Source organism: Geotrypetes seraphini, chromosome 11 (assembly GCF_902459505.1).
Source record: "Geotrypetes seraphini chromosome 11, aGeoSer1.1, whole genome shotgun sequence".
NCBI classification, from domain to species: Eukaryota; Metazoa; Chordata; class Amphibia; order Gymnophiona; family Dermophiidae; genus Geotrypetes; species Geotrypetes seraphini.
The window spans coordinates 10,835,875-10,857,989 of record NC_047094.1 but is presented as its reverse complement, the minus strand read 5'-3'; the positions used below and the strand labels follow the sequence as shown (position 1 = coordinate 10,857,989).

At 42.1% G+C, this 22,115-nt stretch overlaps 1 protein-coding gene across 6 annotated transcripts in view; it reads left to right on the top strand.

Annotated features, from left to right (window-relative positions):
- The window catches only part of USP22 (ubiquitin specific peptidase 22), a 199,238-nt gene that overhangs the window by 78,774 nt on the left and 98,349 nt on the right, over positions 1–22,115 (top strand). For all 6 annotated transcript variants that reach the window (XM_033963993.1, XM_033963992.1, XM_033963997.1 and 3 more), the window contains one exon: positions 9,834–9,966. In XM_033963993.1, the coding sequence (XP_033819884.1) occupies positions 9,834–9,966 (133 nt within the window). The remainder of the gene's footprint in view (positions 1–9,833; positions 9,967–22,115) is intronic.

The window sequence follows — 22,115 nt, the reverse complement described above, 5'->3', positions numbered from 1 at the left end:
GAAAATACCATGTTAATTAACTAATAAAATAATTTAGCAATGCTTTAAAACTATACTTCAATAAATACATTTAAAATCTCATCTAATGTGTGTGAATTATTTTGCTCAGTGCCTCCACCACGGTCATAGCTAGGATTGAAGCCTGGACCATGAGATACTAGTAACCCTCATTGCACAATGGGCGTTCCTCTTTTTGTATTTTTGCCACATATCTAACGATGTTTTACTCATACATCATTAGTGGCTACATAACATAGATGACGGCAGATAAAGACCCGAATGGTCCATCCAGTCTGCCCAAACTGATTCAATTTAAATTTTTGTTTTCATCATCTTAGCTATTTCTGGGCAAGAATCCAAAGCTCTGCCCGGCACTGTTCTTAGTTTCCAACTACTGAAGTCTCCATCAAAGCTCATCCCAGCCATTGAAGTCCTTCCCAGTCCATCCTCAACCAAACGGCCATACACAGACACAGACTGTGCAAGTCTGCCCAGTATTGGTCTTAGCTCTTCAATATTTACAATTATTTTCTGATTCTAGATCCTCCCACGCTTTTTTGAACTGCATCACCGTTTTCTTCTCCATCACGGTATCGGACTTCAAAAAAGCGTGGGATGAACACAGAGGATCTAGAATTAGAAAATAATTGTAAATATTGAAGAACTAAGACCAATACTGGGCAGACTGTGTCTGGCTGTTTGGTTGAGGATGGGCTGGGAATGGCTGAGATGGTGTAGATGGACTGGAGTGAGCTTTGATAGAGATTTCAGTAGTTGGAACCTAAGCACAGTACTGGGCAGAGCTTTGGATTCTTGTCGAGAAATAGCTAAGATGAAAAAAAAAAAATTTTAAGAGTATAACCAGTATAATTTCTCCAAATCTAGATACCAAGCAAACTTCAAAAATAAATTCAAAATTAAAGTCAAAACTGAAAATCAAAAATTAATGGAACACTTATCTGTACAGTTCCCCCTCCAAAGCCATGGTTTCAGTACCCATGGATTCGGTTATTCGGTCATTTTAAATTTGGATTTTTTTTTTTCTTCTATTTTAACTTTTATTGTATTTAAATTGTAAACCATTTAGATACCTGTGATGGATGGTATAACAAGAATCTATTAAACTTGGAAACTTCACTTATGCCAGTGGCCAAATGCTATTTCTAAAATTTTTGACAGATAAGAATTAATTAAAAAAAAAAAAAATGATGACAGTATGGCACCTCTTAGGTTCCTTTGCCCCTTGCTTTCAGCATCTGAAACAGAGCGGGATTTTATGTGCTGCGGCAAAAAGTGGTCTTAATGCACTCTAGTAGGTTTTTCCTGAGTGCTAAGACCGTTTTTACCACACCTGGAAAATGCCCAGTTTTCTAGTTTTTGCATTAATGGCCATGAGCAGGACCATTTTGCACTAACCAGTTAGTGCACAGTTATGTATATGCATTAACTGGTTGGCACAGAAATGCCCACTGCACGTTTTGAAATTTCCATAGGACACCTGAGCATGTTCTGTGATGCTCCATTTTTAACTGTGTTAAGTGTATGTTAACATCTATTGCAGCTTAGTATAAGGGCCCCTTAGTTACCTCCTGCTTTTGTGAGCCCCCTTCTCGGTAACGGAGCGCCTTCTTCCAGCCCAAAGGAACAGACTTAAGTACAAATATTTCCTCCTCGCCCCAGCTACGTCAGTGGTTCTGCTCTCTCCAACTGGTTGTCACCTGTTAGCTAGTGGAAGAGTAGCCTAGTGATTAGAGCCCCAAGCTTGACATAAAAAGATGTCCGGTTCAGATCGTACCGCAGCTGCTTGTGATCTTGGGCAAGTCACTTGATCCTCCATTGCCTCAGGTATAAAATTAGATTAGGCAAGTATCTAGTGTCCTTGAATGTAGCCCACCTTGAGCTACTGCCGGAAAAGGTGGCGCAAAATCCCAATAAATTAGTTGGTTTCTAGTGCAATAGGCACGTCATTCTTTTTCACTTGGGTTGTGTACACTGATCGCGAGATCCTGTGTAGAGAGCCTCCTTTAAATTTTTCTGCTCTGCCTCACATACCTCTGGGCTGTTCTGTAATTCCTCTGTTTTACTCTCTACACATGAGATGGTAGGAGCCTGTCTGCTCTGCTGGTGTTTATTTTAAATTTAATTTCAGGTTTTTTAATCTGATATGAGGCTTTTTGGTGCTACAGAGGACTACAGAGAATACATCTTCTGAGGGCAGTAGTCTGTAGCCAAGGGGCAACCTGCTTGGCCAGCCAGCATTAACAATCCGGGAGTATAGCTTGCTCCAGGTTTTGTCCCCAGAGAGCTTGAGTGCAGGCTGAGTGGCGGGTTTTCACCAGGATTGGGTGCCAAATGCATTTCCTACCCTGACTTTGCACTCAAATTCTGGTGGGGGTTGAGGTCTCAGTCCGGCAATTTGAAGAAGCAAGCTGTCCAGATGTCCTGGCTTTTTTGAGGCAGAAGTTCTCTGGCTGCAGTTTCAGCTCTTTTGCAGCTCCCAGCACTAGCAAGGCACAGTGAGTAAGGCTGTGACAAGACTATGAGAGAAATTGGGAGGGTGTGTGTGTCTTTAAAAGTCATTTCTAAAGGTTTCTGGGGCTATGGATAGTCCCCTCTCTAAAATCCTGTTCCCTGAATTTTATGACCCCTTATTTAGCTCCCACTGGTTGTTTTTAGTATTAAAATTGCTGCCGTGGCGGCCATCTTGGATTTCCCAATTTTGAAATAAAAGCTTTTATTTGCCTCAAAACATCTTGATTTAGACCAAAATCAGTCTAGATGGACTCCTCAGGCTAGGATAAAAAAGGATTCATACCATATTTGCAATGGCTGGCTGGCCAAAGACAGACAATGTTCCATGTGCTACAGGAGCCACTAGCTTTGTCGCCTCTAGTCCCTCTGGAGGAATGGGGTTCTCCTTAGATCGAATTCTGGGCCAGAAATTCTGGCTAGAGCTGGGATCTGGAGAAAGAACATCCCAGGCAAAGCGTAGCCACGTGTCTACCATGAAATCCCAAATATAGCTGCTGGCCTTCATGCCCTAAGGGTCCAAGAAGAGTGACAAAGCTTCGAGATTGCTGGATGTTCGCAGAGTGTAGTCGGTGTAGAATGACACCGGTAGAGAATGACTGGGGGACAAATATGTCCCCTTCTCCATGGAATCTGTCTCTATCTCCATCCCCATTCTGTCCCCGCAAGTTCTGTCCATCTCTGCCCCATTCCTGCAAGCTTTGTCCTCATCTTCACTTTAACTGTTCAAGGCTTGTGTAGATGAGGACAGAGCTTTCTGGTAAGAGACAGAACTTACGGGGACGGAGATAGATCCTGCAGGGACAGGGACAAATTTGTTCCCATGTTATTCACTAGCTAGCGGGTACCAGCTGCTGGGGCTGGCCGACTTCAAAAGCAACCATTTCTAGATGAGTTCGTATGGCCATTTTTTTAGCTTATATGGCAACAGAAAGCAATGGCCAGTAGCTATAAAGGCCCGTTCCAGTAGGAGCCATAGTCCAGAGCAATTTCCCCTGAAGAAATTTGTAGAGCAGGCATATGGTTTTCTCTCCATGCTTTCACAAAGTTTTATAGGGTGGATGTAGTGACCAAATTAGATACCGCGTTCGGATCTTCAGTACTTTCAGCAGGCTCATCTGTCCCACCCTAGATCCTAGGGGACTGCTTTGAGATGTCCCAAGTGTTCCAGAATGAGGTGCCTATTGCACTAGAAGAAAAGATTAGGCACTTACCTTTATAATCTTCTTTCTAGTAAATAGGCACATCATTCTGGAAACCCACCCTATCAGATATTTACTAGCCTGCTTGCTGCCTCAGAGGTATCCGTATTATCAGATACCATGTTTCTTTCTTCTGTGCAGTCAAGGATAGAGGGAACCACTACTATTGTGAAGAGACCATGAAGTATCTTTCAGAACTCCAAGACTGCAAGTGCATCTTGAACTCAGGTAGGTGGCCTGTTCATTCCACTACGTTATAGGGTTACATGTTTAGATGATTATTTCATGTTATATATATTATGATATGAGCAGAATAGACTTGTTTCTTGGGGAGAGTCCCCATACTCCTCTCTGTTATGTTTTCTAGGGCTGACCATCTGCTTTGCTACGAACTGAGGTATTACAGGACAGTCCAGAGGGATGGGAGGCGGAGCAGTAAAATGTAAATGTGGCTTTCTATACACAACCCAAGTGTTCCAGAATGATGTGCCTGTTTAGTAGAAAGAAAATTATCAAGGTAAGTACTTAATCTTTCCTTGTGTTGGAGGTGAGGAGTAGCCTAGTGATAAGAGTTGTTGCCTCAGCAGCCTGGGGTTGTAGGATTGAATCCCAGTGCTGCTCCTTGTGACCCTGGGCAAGTCATTTAATTCTCCATTGCCCTGGGTACAAAATAAGTACCTGTATACAGTATATGTAAAGTGCTTTGAATGTATAACCACAAAAAAGCGATACACAAGTCCCATTCCTTTCCCAGCTCCTGTGATTTACATGCTTTGCTGAGAAACTAGTGCTGGCTGCTGTTGGCAGCAATGAAATTGTACCAGAAACTTGAGATCAGAGGCAGTTTAGAGAAGGCCAACAAAAATGTACAAACCCTGCAGCTAAAGCGCTATGAAGTGAGTCTTAAGGACCTGGGGAGATAAAGTCTTGATGGAAATAAATTTCTGGAGCATAAGAGGTGTTGCATTCAAAAATCATTTCTTGATGGAAAGGGTGGTCACTGCATGGAATGATCCCCCAGTGGAATTCAAGAAAGGGTTTGTGATGCTGCCATTGTATTATTGTTTTTGATGATGTTTCATATACTGTAGTTAAAACCGTAGTTTGCATAAAAATACATTGCAGACATACAGCCACACTATCTGCCCCCCCTAAACCAGTATCTAAGCGCCATAGAAGGCCTGGTTGAAAAAAATGTTTTTAAAGCATTCTTGAATTTTGGAAGCGATGCTCCTAATTGAATGTAAAGGGGCTATTGGTTCCACAGTGTAGGTACTAAAAAGACAAAGGCCAAATGCCTTGTGCTCTCAAGGACAGCCATTGAAGATGAAGGAATGTACAAGCGTAAGATATTTTGTGAATGAAGGAGAGTAAAGAGTGACAACAGATGCTAAATAAGGAGGGGGAGCCAGTATGAATAGCCTTATGAGCAAGATGAAAAATTTGAATTGAATAGGAAGCCAATGGTAATGCAGAAGGAGTGGAGTAACTTGATTAAATCTAGTGGCATGGCTGAAAAATCGAATTGCAGTGTTACTGACCAAAAATGTTTAATAGAGTTTGACTGGATTAAAGCATGAACATTTATTTATTTATTTTTTTTAATATCAATTTTATTAAGGAATCATGGGAGAACAGAGACAGCTATACATTGTAATTCACAGGGAAAATACAAAGGTGCATATACATTAGAAATGAGTACAAAGCCGGCAGCAGTAAAGCGTGAACATATTAATATTGCCTGGCATATGCAGTGTGGTACCTAAGAGACCACCCCACTCCATAGAGCCTCAGTCTAGTCAAAATATTTACACACAATATTCGATCTTTTTTTTAATGGAAGTGCTGAAGGTGTAAAAGCAGCTTCAAAAGGAGGAGTTTAGACCAGATTTGAATATAGCCGGAGATGGAGCATGACCGATGCAAAAGATAACCAGCTGTCAAGTTTATAACTTACCGTAGTTTTCGCTCCATAAGACACACTTTTTTTCCACCTGAAAGTGGGTGGAAATGTCGGTGCGTCTTATGCAGCGAAGATACAATTTTGCCACCTGCTGTGCCTTTTTAAAAAGGACCCCCCGCCTGCTCGACACCATTCCCACCCGTGGTACCTTTTTAAAATGCGCCTTATAGCCCGGTGGGCCAGAGGTGCATCGGCCGGCAGTAGTGTACTTTTTGCGCTCCTGCTTGGGCCTGCGCCACTTTTGAATGGCTGCCGTCAAGTCTCGTGAGTCCCATGAGAACTGATGGCAGCCATTCAGAAGTGGCGCACGCCCAAGCAGGAGCGCGGAAAGCACGCTCCTGCCGTCTGATTCACCACTGGACCACCAGGCTGTAAGGTGCATTTTAAAAGGAACCATGGGCGGTGGGTGGCAGCAGGGGGTCATTTTAAAAAGGTATGGGGGAGGCTGGGGGACTAGCTGGCTGCCACTATACGTGCTTACCATTAGACGTGCCCACCACTAGATGTGCCCTGTACCCTGTCCCGGCCTATCACTAGACCACCAGAGGGAAGGACAGGGTACAGGGCACACCATTTGGTTCAGAATTTTTTTCTTGGTTTTTCCTCCTCTACAGGTGGGTACGTCTTATGGTCAGGTGCGTCTTATAGAGCGAAAAATACGGTACCCCCTCCCCCCTTTTACAAAGCCGCATTTAGGGCTCCTTTTACAAAGCCGCACTAGTGGTTTTATCGCACGCACCAGATTAGCGCGTGCTATAGCATGCGCTAGCCGGAAATCTACTGCCTGCTCAAAAGGAGGCGGTGGCGGCTAGCATGTGCGACAATTTAACGCACGCTATTCCACGCGTTAAGGCCCTAACGCGGCTTTGTAAAAGGAGCCGTTAGGCTTTTTATCACCGGCCACAGTGGTATTAGCTCTAACATTTGAATATAAACCAAGATTTGGGGGCCAAAAAACCCCCCTAAAATAGGGGTCTCAACTTGCCTACCCTCACCCCGTCTTATAGTTGAGTCAACCTTTTTTCCTCCTTTTTGGAAGGAAAAAGGGTACCTCATCTTATGCTCGGATCGACTAATATTCGAGTATACAGTATATGGTAATTCTTAAAACAGATTGGGTGATGTCTGGAAATATTTGAAGCTAAACTGGTGCCAAAATGAATGTCCATGAGAGGGGAAATTGGAACGTCAATAAAGTCATATTTTAGAATGTCTGCACGTCTAAATGTTGGATTCTTAAAATACCCTTTTTTGCATAGTAAGTGTTAGTTTGGATTCTTTAATAGACCTACTTGATACATCTTAAGAAAATATGCATTTGCATTGGAATATGTTTTCAATGTGTTCATATACACTGTATACATTTCAGGAAGATCTTAAATATGGTTTCTGAAAATTTTTTCATTGATTTCGGATAGCTTTTGGGTTTGTTTGGTTTTTTTATTTTAGTTTTTTATTAGTGATTTTTTTTTTTTCTGTTTTTAGTGTTAAATGTGTGTATGTGGTTTTAACATATCATAATCCTCCTCGAGCTCAGTTCAAGAATTTGTATTAGATTAGTCTTAGAATTTCTATGATGCATTTTTAAATTTTTGTGCTTTTTGATTTCCATACTATCATTTTGTTTTGCAGTGATATACTATGGCAGGTTTAAAAACCACTAGTTCGATTTTTGTACTTAGGTTGGAGATTATGTAGTGTATCATTATTTTTATAATCTAGAAGACAAACTATTGATCTTTACTAAACTATAGCGTGCTTTTTAGTGTCGGCCAAGGCGGTAATGGCTCAGACGCTCATAGAATTCCTAGGATCGTCGGAGTTGTTACCGCAGCGGCAAATGCTAAAAATTGCGCTATGGTTTTATAAAAAAGAGGGGGGGGGAGTAAATGACATCTAAGAAACTAACCCCCAGATGATGGTTTTCATTGCAAAAAAGTATGACTTAAGTGTTTTTTTGTGTTTTTCACCAATTAGCTACTAAGGGCTCCTTTTACAAAGGTGTGTTAGGGTCTTAAAGCGCGGAATAGCACACGCGCTAGCCGCTCCCGCCTCCTCTTGAGCAGGCGGTAGTTTTTCGGGTAGCGTGTGCTAAAAATGCTAGTGCACCTTTGTAAAAGGGGCCCTAAATGTTCTAAAATAATGTATACTATGGAGCTGAAAACATGTCACAGACCAAAATAGTGCAGGGCCTGAAACACTTTTTGGAGACGTGGGACAAGTGCAAAAAAGGGGTTATGATAAAAGAAAAATTAGATATTTAGTAGGTTTTGATAAAGTGTAAGAAAGCATCTTCCATATTGGGATTCTTTTCACAGCATTTTTATTGGACTAATTTTCATATATTGTATCTCTTTTTTGACCTTTTATTTCTATTTTAAAACTAATTCAAGGACAAGAAAAAACTTAAATTTTGGAGGAAATGACTACTTTACTAAGAGGGTAGTGAATGAGGCTGTAATAACCATAACCAAGATAGGGTTTAAAGTATGCATGGGGCAGAGAGAGAGGGAGAGAGCGGCAGGTAGAGGAGGCTGCCTGTGTGCTAACAGGGTTTATTTTACTTGGGATCTTTATTTGTACTATACAGCATTCACACTATATGCATCAAAAATATCATGCTGTAAGACTTATTGTGTTTACTATTTTTAAAAATATTTTTTCTTATGCTTTCTTAATACTCTCACTTAACAAAGGTTGTGGATATAAAGACTCTTTACAACGTGCTCAGTGCTCCTCCACCCAGGTCATTAGCAAAACCGTGTGTGTGACTGCTGTAACTGTGTGTGTGACTGCTGTAACCGTGTGTGTGTAACCGTGTGTGTGTGACTGCTGTGTGTGTGACTGCGTGTGTGTGACTGTGTGTGTGTGACTGCGTGTGTGTGACTGCTGGGAACCGTGCGTGTGTAACCGTGTGTGTGTGTGTGACTGGTGTGACTGCTGTAACCGTGCATGTGCGTGTGTAACCGTGTGTGTGTGTGTGACTGCTGTAACCGCGTGTGTGTGTGTGTAACCGTGTGTGTGTGACTGCTGGGAACCATCATCGCACATGTATGTTCCCACCTGTATATCTACTCAACTTCACAAAACACCAACTTTAATTTGCTACTTATCTTGAGCAAAGCACATTGTAAAGAGTCTTTCACTTAACAAAGGTTGTGGATATAGAGTATTAAGAAAGCATAAGAAAAAATATTTTTTTAAAAATAGTACAAACAATAAGTCTTACAGCATGATATTTTTGATGCATATTGTGTGCTAACAGGGAACATTAGAGGGTACAAAAACTGGTGCACACAGAGGGCCGGTACAGCTGCATCCTCTATAATAAAACCCTAAGCATGCATGCGCACTTAGGGTTTTATGATCTCTGCCACAGTGCCGAATTCGATTTCCGGCGTGTGGGGCGGCTTGTGACGGCGATTTCAGTGGTGGTTTGACTCCTGCACTGCCGGGATGCCTCTTCTCACCCCCTGACCAGCAAATGCAGTAGCTGTGGGGCATTTGCTAGGCCGGCCCACTTCGATAATGCGAGGTGGGCCGGCCTAGCAAAAGCCCCGAGGCTGCCCGGGCTAGTGGATGCTGGACAGGGGGAGCAGGGAAATGAGAAGGCCTACTGCTGGACAGGGGGATCAGGTAAGAGATGCTGCTGGACGGTGGGGGATAAAAGGAAGGGAGAAGGCCTACTGCTGGACAGGGGGAGCAGGGAAGAGATGCTGCTGGACAGGGGAGGGATAAAAGGAAGGGAGAAGGGCTGCTGCTGGACAGGGGGAGCAGGAAAGGGATGGTGGTGGACAGCTGAGGAAAGAGAGCGAGAAAAAGAAAGAAGGACAGACACACACACACATCTATTCTAGCACCCGTTATTGTAATGTGCTTAAAGACTAGTCTGGTTTATAACAGGACAGTGCCATTAGGCAGGGGACCTGAGCAGATTGATGGCCTTCTATGCCAATGTTAATTGCATTACTATTGAAAACAGTGCGATAGAATACAAATCACTTAGTAGCCTTAATTATAATGTTTTAAGATTGATGTCATTGTAACTAACTAGTAGCTTTAGAGAGCTGCTATGTCTGTGCCACTTTGGGTAAATGTAAGTTCTTTGTTCACAGTGGATCTTAATACTTTTGTTCCAGGCAAAGTCGTGTATCTGTCATTTGTGTGGTGCCCATCTGAACAGACTCCACTCTTGTCTCTACTGTGTCTTCTTTGGTTGTTTTACAAAGAAACACATTCACGAGCACGCAAAGACAAAACGACACAATTTAGGTAAGCTGCCTTCTTACACTTTGTGATGGCAAAATAAAATGGTGCCAAGTGGGTTCCATAAAATGCAATCTGCTTACTTCACAGGTAACTCTGGGGGAACCTTCTGGTGCTCAAAGCTCAGACATGGAACCCTAGAATTTCTAAGCCACACCGATTGACTTCGTGGCCAACTGTTGAATGTATTTCCATTTATTTCTAAACTCATTTATATGAAAAACAATATACGTTTAACATTGGATCTTCAGCATGTTGTCTTAACATTTGTTAATGCCGATACTGTATAAAAGCTAGGATTTTAATGTTAATTTACTTTTCTAGATACCTTGGGGCTCCTTTTACGCCCATAGGGATTTAATGGGCGGCAGCCGCTACCATGGCTTTGTAAAAGGGGGTTTAGTTTAAATAATCCAGCTATCTTTATCCCAAATTCTAATCGGGCCACTAAAGCAATTTTTAGAGTCAAGATACTGTAAAAATTAAGGGGCCTTCTTACTAAACTGCGCAAAAATATGGGCTTAGTGCTGTGTAACGCAGGATTTTACTGCGCACCAGGCCCAGATTTAATGCAGCACTTTTGTGTGGGGGGGGGGGGTGTTTTCCTTTTTTTTTTTTGTAGCAGGTTATGTGGTAATGTGACCATTAGCGTGCAGGATATTAGTGCAAGACTATTTAAACCTATTTAGGACACACTAAGTACTGTACTCCTGCGTTAACTCTATGCATGCACTGAGTATAATGTGCTAGGTGGCTAATGCTACCACCCCCCACCATATCCTTTCAAGCAAAAATTCAGAAAAATGTATTGTGTAGCTTAATGCACAGTAACGAGCACCTAACCTCTTATGGTTACAGGTCAAAAGCGCGCGACGACAAAGACGCTCAGACAACCCAGTGCAGACAACTGAGCGCAAGGCGGAAGCGCGCCGAAGAAAAACAGTATTTTAAAGGGCTCCGACTGGGGTGTGGGGGAGGAACACCCCCCCCCACACTTTACTTAACAGAGATCGCGCCGGCATTGTGGGGGGTTTGGGGGGTTGTAACTCCCCACATTATACTGAAAACTTCACTTTTTCCCTAAAAAAGAGGGAAAAAGTTAAGTTTCCAGTAAATGAGGGGGGTTACAACCCCCCAAACCTTCCACAACGCCGGCACTATCTCTGTTAAGTAAAGTGAGGGGATTCCCCACCAACACCCCCCGTCGGAGCCCCTTAAAATACTGTTTTTCTTCGGCGCGCTTCCACCTTGCGCTCAGTTGTCTGCGCGCCTTGGTCGTCACGTGCTTTTGTCTATGAACCCCCCTTATTGCGTCTGTGCAGTAAAACTCTGGCCTACATGTCTGGCACCTACCTTTGATGAAAGCTGCGATCTGTAATGTTAGTATTTTTTTTTTAAATTTATATGCCACGTATAATCTAAGTGGTTTATATTCAGGTATTCAAATGGCGCCATTGCATGATTGACACACGATCAGCGGCCATTTATTAGGCAGCCACCGATAATGGCGCCATTTACAGAATCCAGCCCTAAGTGCTTAACACCTTTTAGTAAAAGTTAAATTTAGTTAAATTTGTGAATTTTGTTTTTTCTATTTGTGTAGAAATAATAGAAGAGCTCATCCTTTCAGAAGTTGTCTAATATTTTTGTTCAACAGTTAAGATAACCCCTCCCCAAACCCCCATTTATAAAGAAAATTGTAAGTGCCAGCCAAAACATTTTTCAGGGGGAGGGGGGTGGAGGGAGGGAGTTTCCTTTCCCTTAGCCTCTTTTGTGCAACTCCTTCACCTTCGCCTGCACCTGGTTACAGTGGCAGCTTGCGGGCACCAAATTTTAAGCACCTGGACGTCCTAGCACCCCAGATTTTTAAAGCCTTATTTGAATGATACGTGTCCACTTACTTTCAGCCTACAGTAATATATCTAAGGAAAAATCAAATCTGCAGGAACTGATGAAAAATGTTATAGACCAGAACCATTTTTTATAATAAACTGTTTATTCAAGAGAACAATTCAAGAACATATACACTGGTACAAAATTTTACAATAACACTGAGACTAAAACCCCAAGAAATACAACACAGACAAAACATCATGAGTCCAGGAGTTGGTTCTTCAACCCAGACTCGGCCAACAAGAAAGCACCCCACAACTAGTCAACCCCTCCCTCTCCTCTTTCCCACCCGGACCAGAACCATTTTAAGCAGCTTAAAAATTGTAAAATTAGAATATCAGTATTTACTCCTCTGCATTTCATTATACTGTATGTACACTGAATGTAATCAGTGAAAACGGTTGACGCCATCCATATCACCTAGTCATCCATCTCCAATACAGTAATTGTTCCATATTAAGGTATCGGATGTCTACTAACTATATAGGTTCTGGAAAAAAATTGTGTTTTTAGTATTTGCTAGTATTCACTGAAAGGACAAGACAAATAATAAAATCTAATATTAAATTATCTATCTTATTGTTGAAACATAAAGAGGAGCAGACAAGCTGCATCGAAAAGCATCTAAAATATGGATTTTAAAAATAGTGATTTGGATGTTTTAGCAAGAACGTCCGAATGCCGTTTTTCTCTTTTGCAAATGAGCCCCAAAATTGACAACAGAAAAGGTGGGTAATAGTTTATATGGAAACTGGCCTAATTTGCCTATGAAAATTGGCCACAAATTGTATTTTCTGAAAACAGACAAAATAATTATTTCAAAGACTGAGAGCATTTCTTTTCCCTTTATTTTGGAACCATGATTCATCTTAAGCTAAATTGCTAATCCTGAAGTTAGATGTCTTTTTTACTTGTAAGCAAAAACAAGAAATATCTCTGCAAAAACAAACAACAGAGACGACGGTCTACCCATGGCAGAAAGGATGTTTGAGGAAACTTCCTCAACCATCCTTTCTGCTGTTGATGGACAGTCGTCTCTGTTGTTTACTTATAATTCATATCTACAAAAGATTTTCATTAGTGGAAGGAGCCCAAGCTGTAAAAAGATACATAAATTCCTTAAGTGCTAGGAAGAGAGAAGATTGTAGTTTTAAAACATTTTTTGTTCAAAAAATAGTAGTAACTCTCCCCACAATTTATGAAATGATGCTTGCAAACACTTAGGGCTCCTTTTACTAAGCTGCGGTAGCGTTTTCAGCGCGCGCTGAAGATTAGTGCGCACTAACACCCGTGCTACGCGGAGAAACTAACACCAGCTCAATGGAGGCATTAGCGTCTAGCGCACGCTAAAACCGCTAGCGCAGCTTAGTAAAAGGAGCCCTTGGGGTGAGAAAAGCCTTCGGAGTATCTCAGTATCTTTGGTTCAGAATTCAGTGTGAGCGGGGACTAATTTGCAATAGTGTGAACTTTAAAACATTTGAATGCTAATTTAGAAATCTGAGAGAAGGCTGTAACTTGTCAATCTAGCATTTAAAAATAAGGTGGGAGGAAGCCATTTTAAAGAAAAATAATTTATTTAAAATGTGTCATATTTTATGTAGGATCTTAGCTTTATTCACTGGAAAACACTGAATCACCAAATCTGCACCCACTTTTGAAGCAGCCCAACTCCTGAAAAGGTACAACGGTCCGAGGTCCAAAAATTGTTCTATCAAGCATCTTTATTCTCCCTCATAACAGATAAGACTAAAAAACTGCTAAATAATTCAAGCTCTGGCAAATCCAGGAAAGGCTGGAATGCCGAACTGTAATAGAACAGAGCAAACCCTTCAAAATAGGGATTCTTGAGCTAGGCTTGCAGAGGAGCTTCAGAAAAGTAATTGGGAGCTAAAATTGAGAATGACACTCGGGGACAGAATTTGTCCCTGTTCCCATGGTTAACTGTGGGAAACCATTCCCGAATCATTCTTTAAGGAGAAAAAGAAGAATCAGAGTATGAATGGGCCCAGCCGCTGACTCTCAAGCCTTGCATTGAAGAACGCTGGTGTAGAAGGACTGAGGTTGAGACAGACGCTAAAGAATGACAGTCTCTGGTATCCAGAGCTGATACTGTGATGTCACAATGGTTTCATTATTGTATACTTAGCTCACATAAGAATCGGAGTATGAATGGACCCAGCCACTGACCCTCAAGCCTTGCATTGAAGAATGCCGGTGTAGAAGGACTGAGGTTGAGACAGACGCTAAAGAATGACACGGGATGGTTTCCCGCAGTTATCCGCGGGGACAGGGATAGATTCTGTCTCCGTGTAATTCTGTATGGGAGTGTAGTGTTGCATTAAAGTTCTTTCAGTGATGAAACAATCCTATATCCTTTCTAGTTTAACCGTAGTTCCTGGAATTTGAAGTATAATGTAATACTGACAGGAAGTAGCACCCTCACAGCTGAAAGCAAAGATGCAGATGGAAGAAAAATTAGCTGACACAGTAAAACAGGGAGACAAGACTTTTTTTTTTTTTTTTTTAGATATATTAGTTTATAGTTTATTTATATCCCACCTTTCCCAAGACGGGTCACAATAAGATACAAACATAATCAAAATCTCATACATTTCAACAATATCAAACATCATAACACATACAAATAATATAAAACCCCATGAAAATCACAAAGAGCCTGTAAATGCTGAGTTACAAGTCTTAAATCATATCTGTGCTTCAGGGTAGTAGCTGCCAGGTCCTGATATTTTACTGAGTAAGCATCCCAGATCAAATTTTCCAAGGATTGAACCTTAGTCAAAACAGCTTCCTTTAGTTTAAACTCTGAGGAGCAGGCAATAATATCCTTTGCCATATTGGATCCTTTTCTACGAAGAGCCCGATAAATCTTAATCAAGTCAGGAGCCAAGGGCACCCCATTTTCAGCCAAAATATAGCCACCAGTTTTTTCACTACTTTCTCTGCATTAGCATATTCTGGGGTTTCTGGAAGGCCACAAAAGCGCAAGTTTGATCTTTTACTTCTGTTTTCCAAGTCCTCCAATTTGTCTGCTAGGTCTGCCTTGGCAGTATCATAGAGTGTAGTCAACTCTGAATGTTGCTCCTCCATACGCGTTTCAACCTCTTCAACTTGGGCCCCCAAGTCCCTGATCTCAGAGCGAAGATCTGTCACCAAAGATGTCAATTCTGAGCGACTTGCCCCTTAATCAGTGCAAATTTCTTGCATCCACAATTGAATTTCCTGGAACGGTGTTTCAAACGACTCCACAATAGCTCCATTAGGAGCCGCTTGCGGCGCAGCACCCATCGGCGCCATATTGGTGTTCCAAGGTTGCATGTGTTTCCCAGGCTGAAAAGCAAAATCCTGTAGCTTCATATGGAAACCCGCCAGAGATACCCAAGCAGCACAGCTAAGGAGGATGTCCTTTGCAGGTTCCAAACACTGAAATTGCTTAATTTGTAGCTAGGCCAGCCATGGAGCTCTGTGTTCAGGCTGCCATTCTGGGTGCTAACATAACTTTCTCCCCTATAGACCCATTTTACATGCAGAGAGGTTGGAAAGAATTCTGTTGATTGTGCTCTGCATGTTTTGCCCACTTGTTAAGTGTTAAATTAGTCACATTGGGTAAAAGTTTTGGGGAAAACACTAATTTCTATAGTTTCCTGGGAGAAGGTTTATTTGGATTTAAAAACCCATTTCTTAATTCTACATTCCTTGCGTACATGAGACACTGTAGTGGAGGTCTCCTAGAGAGAAGAATAACCAGCTTTTCTGATGCCGAGCAACCCAAACGGTTTAGTGCACAAGATCTTGAGGAAACACTCCAACATGGCAAGCTACATTTAAAATTTAAAAGTATGTGAGATGGTGTAGCTGCATACGGCATGAAGAAGTATCAATCCTGTAGCAATCAAGGCCTTTCTCTTTTGAGTAACCTTTAATTCTGTTCTTTTGCAGTAGAAATATTAACTGTCTACAAGCCTGTAGCCACAGAATCCTTAAAATAAACCCTTTTTTTCCATAAAATCTACATAAAATAGATTTTTATGTATTGAATTTCCTGTAACATTTTGTCAGACACCTTACAAAAATTCCAGATCAGGCATTTGTTCTTTTTTGTAGTGCAGGGGTAGGCAATTCCGGTCCTCGAGAGCCGGAGCCAAGTAGGATTTTCAGGATAGCCACAATAAATATGCATGGGATAGATTTGCATCTCGAGGAAGCAGCGCATGCATATCCATCTCATACATATTCATTGTGGATATCCTGAAAACCTGACCTGGCTCCGGCTCTCGAGGACCGGAATTGCCTACCCCTGTTGCAGTGTATATGTCAAAAATGCCTTTGCTCCAGAGGTAATGTGTTTTGCTACGTGTCTCGTATTTAGCATTCCAGTGACTGGGGAAAGCTATCCCGATAATATTGGAAAAACTTAACTTTAACTGGAATTTCAGTTGTACTAGACCAGTGGTCTCAAACTCAAACCCTTTGCAGGGCCACATTTTGGATTTGGAGGTACTTGGAGGGCCTCAGAAATAAATAGTTAATGTCTTATTAAAGAAATGACAATTTTGCATGAGATATAACTCTTTATAGTTTATAAATCTTTCCTTTTGGCCAAGTCTTAATAATAATATTGTCATTTATAGCTAAAGAGACATATGATCAAGAAACTGTTTTGTTTTTGTGATTATGATAAACATACCGAGGGCCTCAAAAAAGTACCTGGCGGGCTGCGAGTTTGAGATCACTGCTATAGGCTAAGGCTCTTTACACCTGCATTGTGATGTCATAGAACTTTATGGTTATGGAAACATAGAAACTTGATGGCAGATAAAGGCCAAATGACCAATCCACAGCACCCACTATCTTCTCCTCTCCCTCTATTGGCTAAGGCTCTTAACATTTGCATCTCCTCTTCCTATAGGCCAGTGGTCTCCAACTCCAACCCTTTGCAGGGCCACAGTTGGAATTTGTAGGTACTTGGAGGGCCTCAGAAATAAATAGTTAATGTCTTATTAAAGAAATGACAATTTTGCAGGCGGTAAAACTCTTTATAGTTTCTAAATCTTTCCTTTTGGCTAAGTCTTAATCATAATATTGTCATTTATAGCTAAAGAGACATATGATCAAGAAACTGTTTTGTTTTTGTGATTATGATAAACATACCGAGGACCTCAAAATAGGACCTGGCGGGCCGCGTGTTTGAGACCACTGTACTAGACCGTTTGTGACCAGATTTCTATAGTGCAGTTATATATACACAGCACTGTACATGCACATAAGACCTTCCGATTCTATTCAAGTCAGACAAACAGGACAAAGAGAATTAGGCCATAACACTACTACTTACCATTTCTATAGCACCATCAGCCACATGCAGCACTGTACATTACACACCTAAGACAGTCCCTGTTCAAGAGAGCTTACAATCTAATTGTGATAGACAAGCAGGACAAAAAGGGTGAATCTATACATGCTTCTCAGGTAGGTTTAGGAATAGTTAAAACATAGCTATGAGGAAGAGAATAAGGGGTTTGGATTTAAAATTAATCTTTAGAAAGTAGACTCTTAGGTTGGATTTAAGTAAGGGCAGAGAGAGAGCATAACACATTGAATCAGGAATCTAAATGTGAATTCTAGCCTATGGCCATATGTACCATATGGCCCAGGTATAGTAGGTTCTACACCTGCCCTAAGCTGACCTTTGTCCATATCTGGCCAACAGTAATCTTTTTTTCAGATATTTAATACACTATCCGAGCAGACAAGATTGAACGAAACAATTCAACCAATTGTTTGAGGGCCACAATGGAGGACTTCATGGGTCACATGCAGCTCTGGGGTTGTGCATTGGAAACCACTGTCTTAGAGGAAAAAAGGGATGGGGAGATACGATATAGACATTTAAATACTTGAAGGGTATTAATGAACAAAGACAGAGAAGCTGTAAAACTAAAGGACTTGGAGAAAAGCTGGAAGGAGGTAAACTTAAAATCAACATCAGCAAATACGTTTTCACTGGATGTGTGATGGAGGTGGTAGGGACAAAAAGAATTAAAAAGGTGGGTTTAACACAGAGGATTTCTATATTGCACTCTGAAGTTATGTTCAGATCTGTTTTTTATTGTGAATGCCAAGCAACAGACATCAAGGAATAGAAAAATCAAAATAACCAGCGTCCAACAATACATTTGTGGTTAGATGAGAAAACAAAAGCATCAATACCCACCCCCCATCTCCCCAACCCTACCCTACCAGCAAAAACCCCAAACACAAACTCCACTCTCCACCCCCCCCCAGAGAAACACACAGAAGGTGACCAAGATCCCAAAGGCCCATACTCTTGTGGCCCTTGGTAGCTGCTATAAGAAGTCCCCCCCCAAAAAAAAAAAAAAAATGCCTGCAGTGACCGACCCCGGTAGCTAGCACAGTGCATAGCAACAAAGCTAAGCAAGAGGATTCAAAAGGAAACTACTATTACCATAGAGGAAATCAGGTATTGCGTAACAACTACATCCTCTAGAAAGGGAAGCCAATAGACTCCCCAGACCAGCAAAAAACTATGTCTGCGGCGAGGGCGACCCACCGTCTCTCAAGCCTCCGCATTCTGAAGTTAAAAGGGGATAGATTCCATACAAACGTAAGGAAGTTCTTCATTGCCCAGAGAGTGGTAGAAAACTGGAACGCTCTTCCGGAGGCTGTTATAGGGGAAAACACCCTCCAGGGATTAAAGACAAAGTTAGACATAAGAACTGCCATCTCCGTATCAGACCCTGGGTCCATCAAGTCCGGTGATCTGCTCCCGTGGAAGCCCAGCCAGGTGTAACCTGGCGAAAACTTAGTCACCCGTATCTCTCTATACGCCTTTCGAGGAGATGTGTATCTAACTTGCCCTTAAATCCTAGAACGGTGGATTCCGCAGCAATAAGAACATAAGAACATAAGAAGTTGCCTCCACTGGGTCAGACCGAGGTCCATCTCGCCCAGCGGTCCGCTCACGCGGCGGCCCATCAGGTCTGCGACCTGTGAAGTGGTTTCTGTCCACTTCTATAACCTACCTCAAGTTATATCTGTACCCTTCAATCCCCCTATCCTCCAGGAACCTATCTAAACCCTCCTTGAACCCCTGTACAGAGTTCTGGCCTATCACATCCTCCGGAAGCGCATTCCATGTGTCCACCACCCTCTGAGTAAAAAAGAACTTCCTAGCATTTGTTCTAAACCTGTCCCCTTTCAATTTCTCCGAGTGACCCCTAGTTCTTGTGGCTCCCCACAGTTTGAAGAATCTATCCTTATTCACTTTCTCTATGCCCTTAAGGATCTTGAAGGTTTCTATCATGTCCCCTCTAAGTCTCCTCTTCTCCAGGGAGAACAGCCCCAGCATTTTTAACCTGTCGGCGTATGCAAAATTTTCCATACCTTTTATCAGTTTAGTCGCCCTCCTCTGCACTCCCTCGAGTATCGCCATGTCCTTCCTGAGGTACGGCGACCAGTATTGAACACAGTACTCCAGGTGCGGGCGCACCATTGCTCGATACAGCGGCATGATGACTTCCTTCGTCCTGGTTGTGATACCCTTTTTGATGATGCCCAGCATTCTGTTTGCTTTCTTTGAGGCTGTCGCACATTGCGCCGATGGTTTCAGTGATGTGTCGACCATCACCCCCAGGTCCCTTTCAAGGGTACTCACCCCTAGCAGTGTTCCCCCCATTTTGTAGCTGAACATCGGGTTCTTTTTCCCTACATGCATGACCTTGCATTTCTCTACGTTAAAACTCATTTGCCACTTTTTTGCCCAGTCTTCCAGTCTCGTTAGGTCTCTTTGCAGGTCTTCACAGTCTTCCGTGTTTCTAACCCTGCTGCAGAGTTTGGTGTCATCGGCAAATTTGATAACCTCACATTTTGTCCCCGCCTCCAGATCGTTGATAAATATATTGAACAGTAGAGGTCCCAGCACCGACCCCTGTGGAACTCCGCTCGTGACCCATTGCCAGTCTGAGTATTGGCCTTTCACTCCAACCCTCTGTTTCCTGCCTGCCAACCAGTGTTTGATCCATCGGTAGATATCCCCTTGCACCCCATGGTTCCACAGCTTTTTAAGTAGCCGCTCGTGAGGTACCTTGTCGAAGGCTTTTTGGAAGTCAAGGTAAATGATGTCTATGGATTCCCCCTTATCCATCTGGTTGTTTATTCCCTCAAAGAAGTGCAGCAAGTTCGTGAGGCATGACCTTCCCTTGCAGAAGCCATGCTGACTCGCCTTCAGTTGTCCATTGTTTTCTATGTGTTCACAGATTTTGTCCTTTACCATTGCTTCCATCATCTTCCCTGGAACTGAGGTCAAGCTTACAGGCCTATAGTTTCCCGGGTCACCCCTTGATCCCTTCTTAAAGATGGGTGTGACATTTGCTATTTTCCAGTCCTCTGGGATCTCCCCTGTCTTTAGGGAGAGGTTGCATATTTGGCAAAATGTCTCTGCTATTTCGTTTCTCAGTTCTTTTAGTACCCTTGGGTGGATGCCGTCCGGGCCTGGTGATTTGTCGCTCTTCAGTCTGTCTATCTGTCTGAGGACATCCTCTTTGCTTACCTCTAGTTGTACCAGCCTTTCATCGTGTTCTCCGTTCATAATTACCTCGGGTTCCGGAATATTGGATGTGTCCTCTCTGGTGAAGACTGACGAGAAGAATTTGTTTAACCTGTCAGCTATCTCTTTTTTCCACTGGGAGAGCGTTCCAGGTGTCCACCACTAGCTGTGTGAAGCAGAACTTTCTGGCATTTGTCCTGGGCTTCTCCCCACTCAGCTTCAGTCCATGACCTCTTGTCCTAGTCACATTTGACATCGTAAATAACTTTTTGTCTTGCTCTATCTTGTCGATTCCTTTTATTATTTTAAAAGTCTCAATCAGATCCCCTCGCAGTCTCCTCTTCTCAAGGGAGAACAGTCCCAATTTTCTAAGTCGTTCTTTGTAGTCCAAGTTCTTCATACCTTTTACCAGCTTCGTTGCTCGCCTCTGCACCCTCTCGAGCAGTTTTAGGTAGGACACAGTATTCCAAGTGTGGTCTGACCATTGCTCTATAAAGCGGCATTATGACCCTCTCCAATCTACTCGTGATTCCCTTCTTTATCATGCCCAACATTCTATTTGATTTCTTTGCCGCACATTGTGCTGACGGTTTCAGGGTCCTATCTATCAGTACCCCCAGGTCTTTTTCTTGTTCACTCTTACCCAGAGTTGCACCAGACATGCTGTACTCGTGCTCCTTGTTCTTTCTGCCCAAATGTATTACCTTGCATTTTTCCACATAAAGAAAAGAACTGACGTATTAGAATAGCCCAATACTGTTTATGACGCTGTCCATGTAATATACACCATCAATCCACAATGGCATTTAGTAAACTTCAAAGTACCTAATTTTTTAAGCAATCTTTTTAAATAAATTTCTAACTACCTCTATGGTCTTCAGTTCCAGCCAGCCAACAGCCAAATTATTTGAAGGCTTGTTTTTATTTTCTGGCTTTTATTCATCATCAGACCTCAGTTTTTTAAAGTGCTTGTGCTCTATACTCTGTTTTGTGCAATTCATTAACCATTACTAACAAGTTTCGCCCGAAGGCTTTTTCAAGAACGGGTCCCCTACAAATAAGAGGCAAAAGCTAGTAAATACATCCGTTTCATTGTTCTAAAACTTTAAACTAATCCCTCAATGTCTTACTTCTAACTTTAAAAGTAAAATTACCCCTTTTGTTTTGCTCCACAGCATCCCATGTAAAGATGGCTGCGGCAGTGGGAGGAGCCTCCCTGTCATTAGTAGTGGTATAGAAACATAGAGTATAGAACACAAGCACTTAAAAAAAACTAAGGTCGATGATGAATAAAAGCTAGAAAAGAAAAACAAGCCTTCAAATAATTTGGCTGGAACTGAAGACCATAGAGGTAGTTAGTAGTTAGTAATTTATCAAGAAAAAAAAGATTGCTTAAAAAATTAGGTACTTTGAAGTTTACTAAATGCCGTTGTAGATTGATGGTATAAAGAAAAGAACGCCATAAATTTAATAAAAGAGGAAAATCAACTCACTCAGCATACAAACACTTGTATAAACAGACAGTAATATGTCAATCAGCAACCTGACATTGGAGGCACTGCTAATGGTATCATCATTTCAGAGCTTTAAATCTCCTTAACTTTAAAGTGGAGTGACCTAGTGGTTAGGGCTGCAGCCTCAGTACCCTGAGGTTGCAGGTTCAAGCCCAACGCTGCTC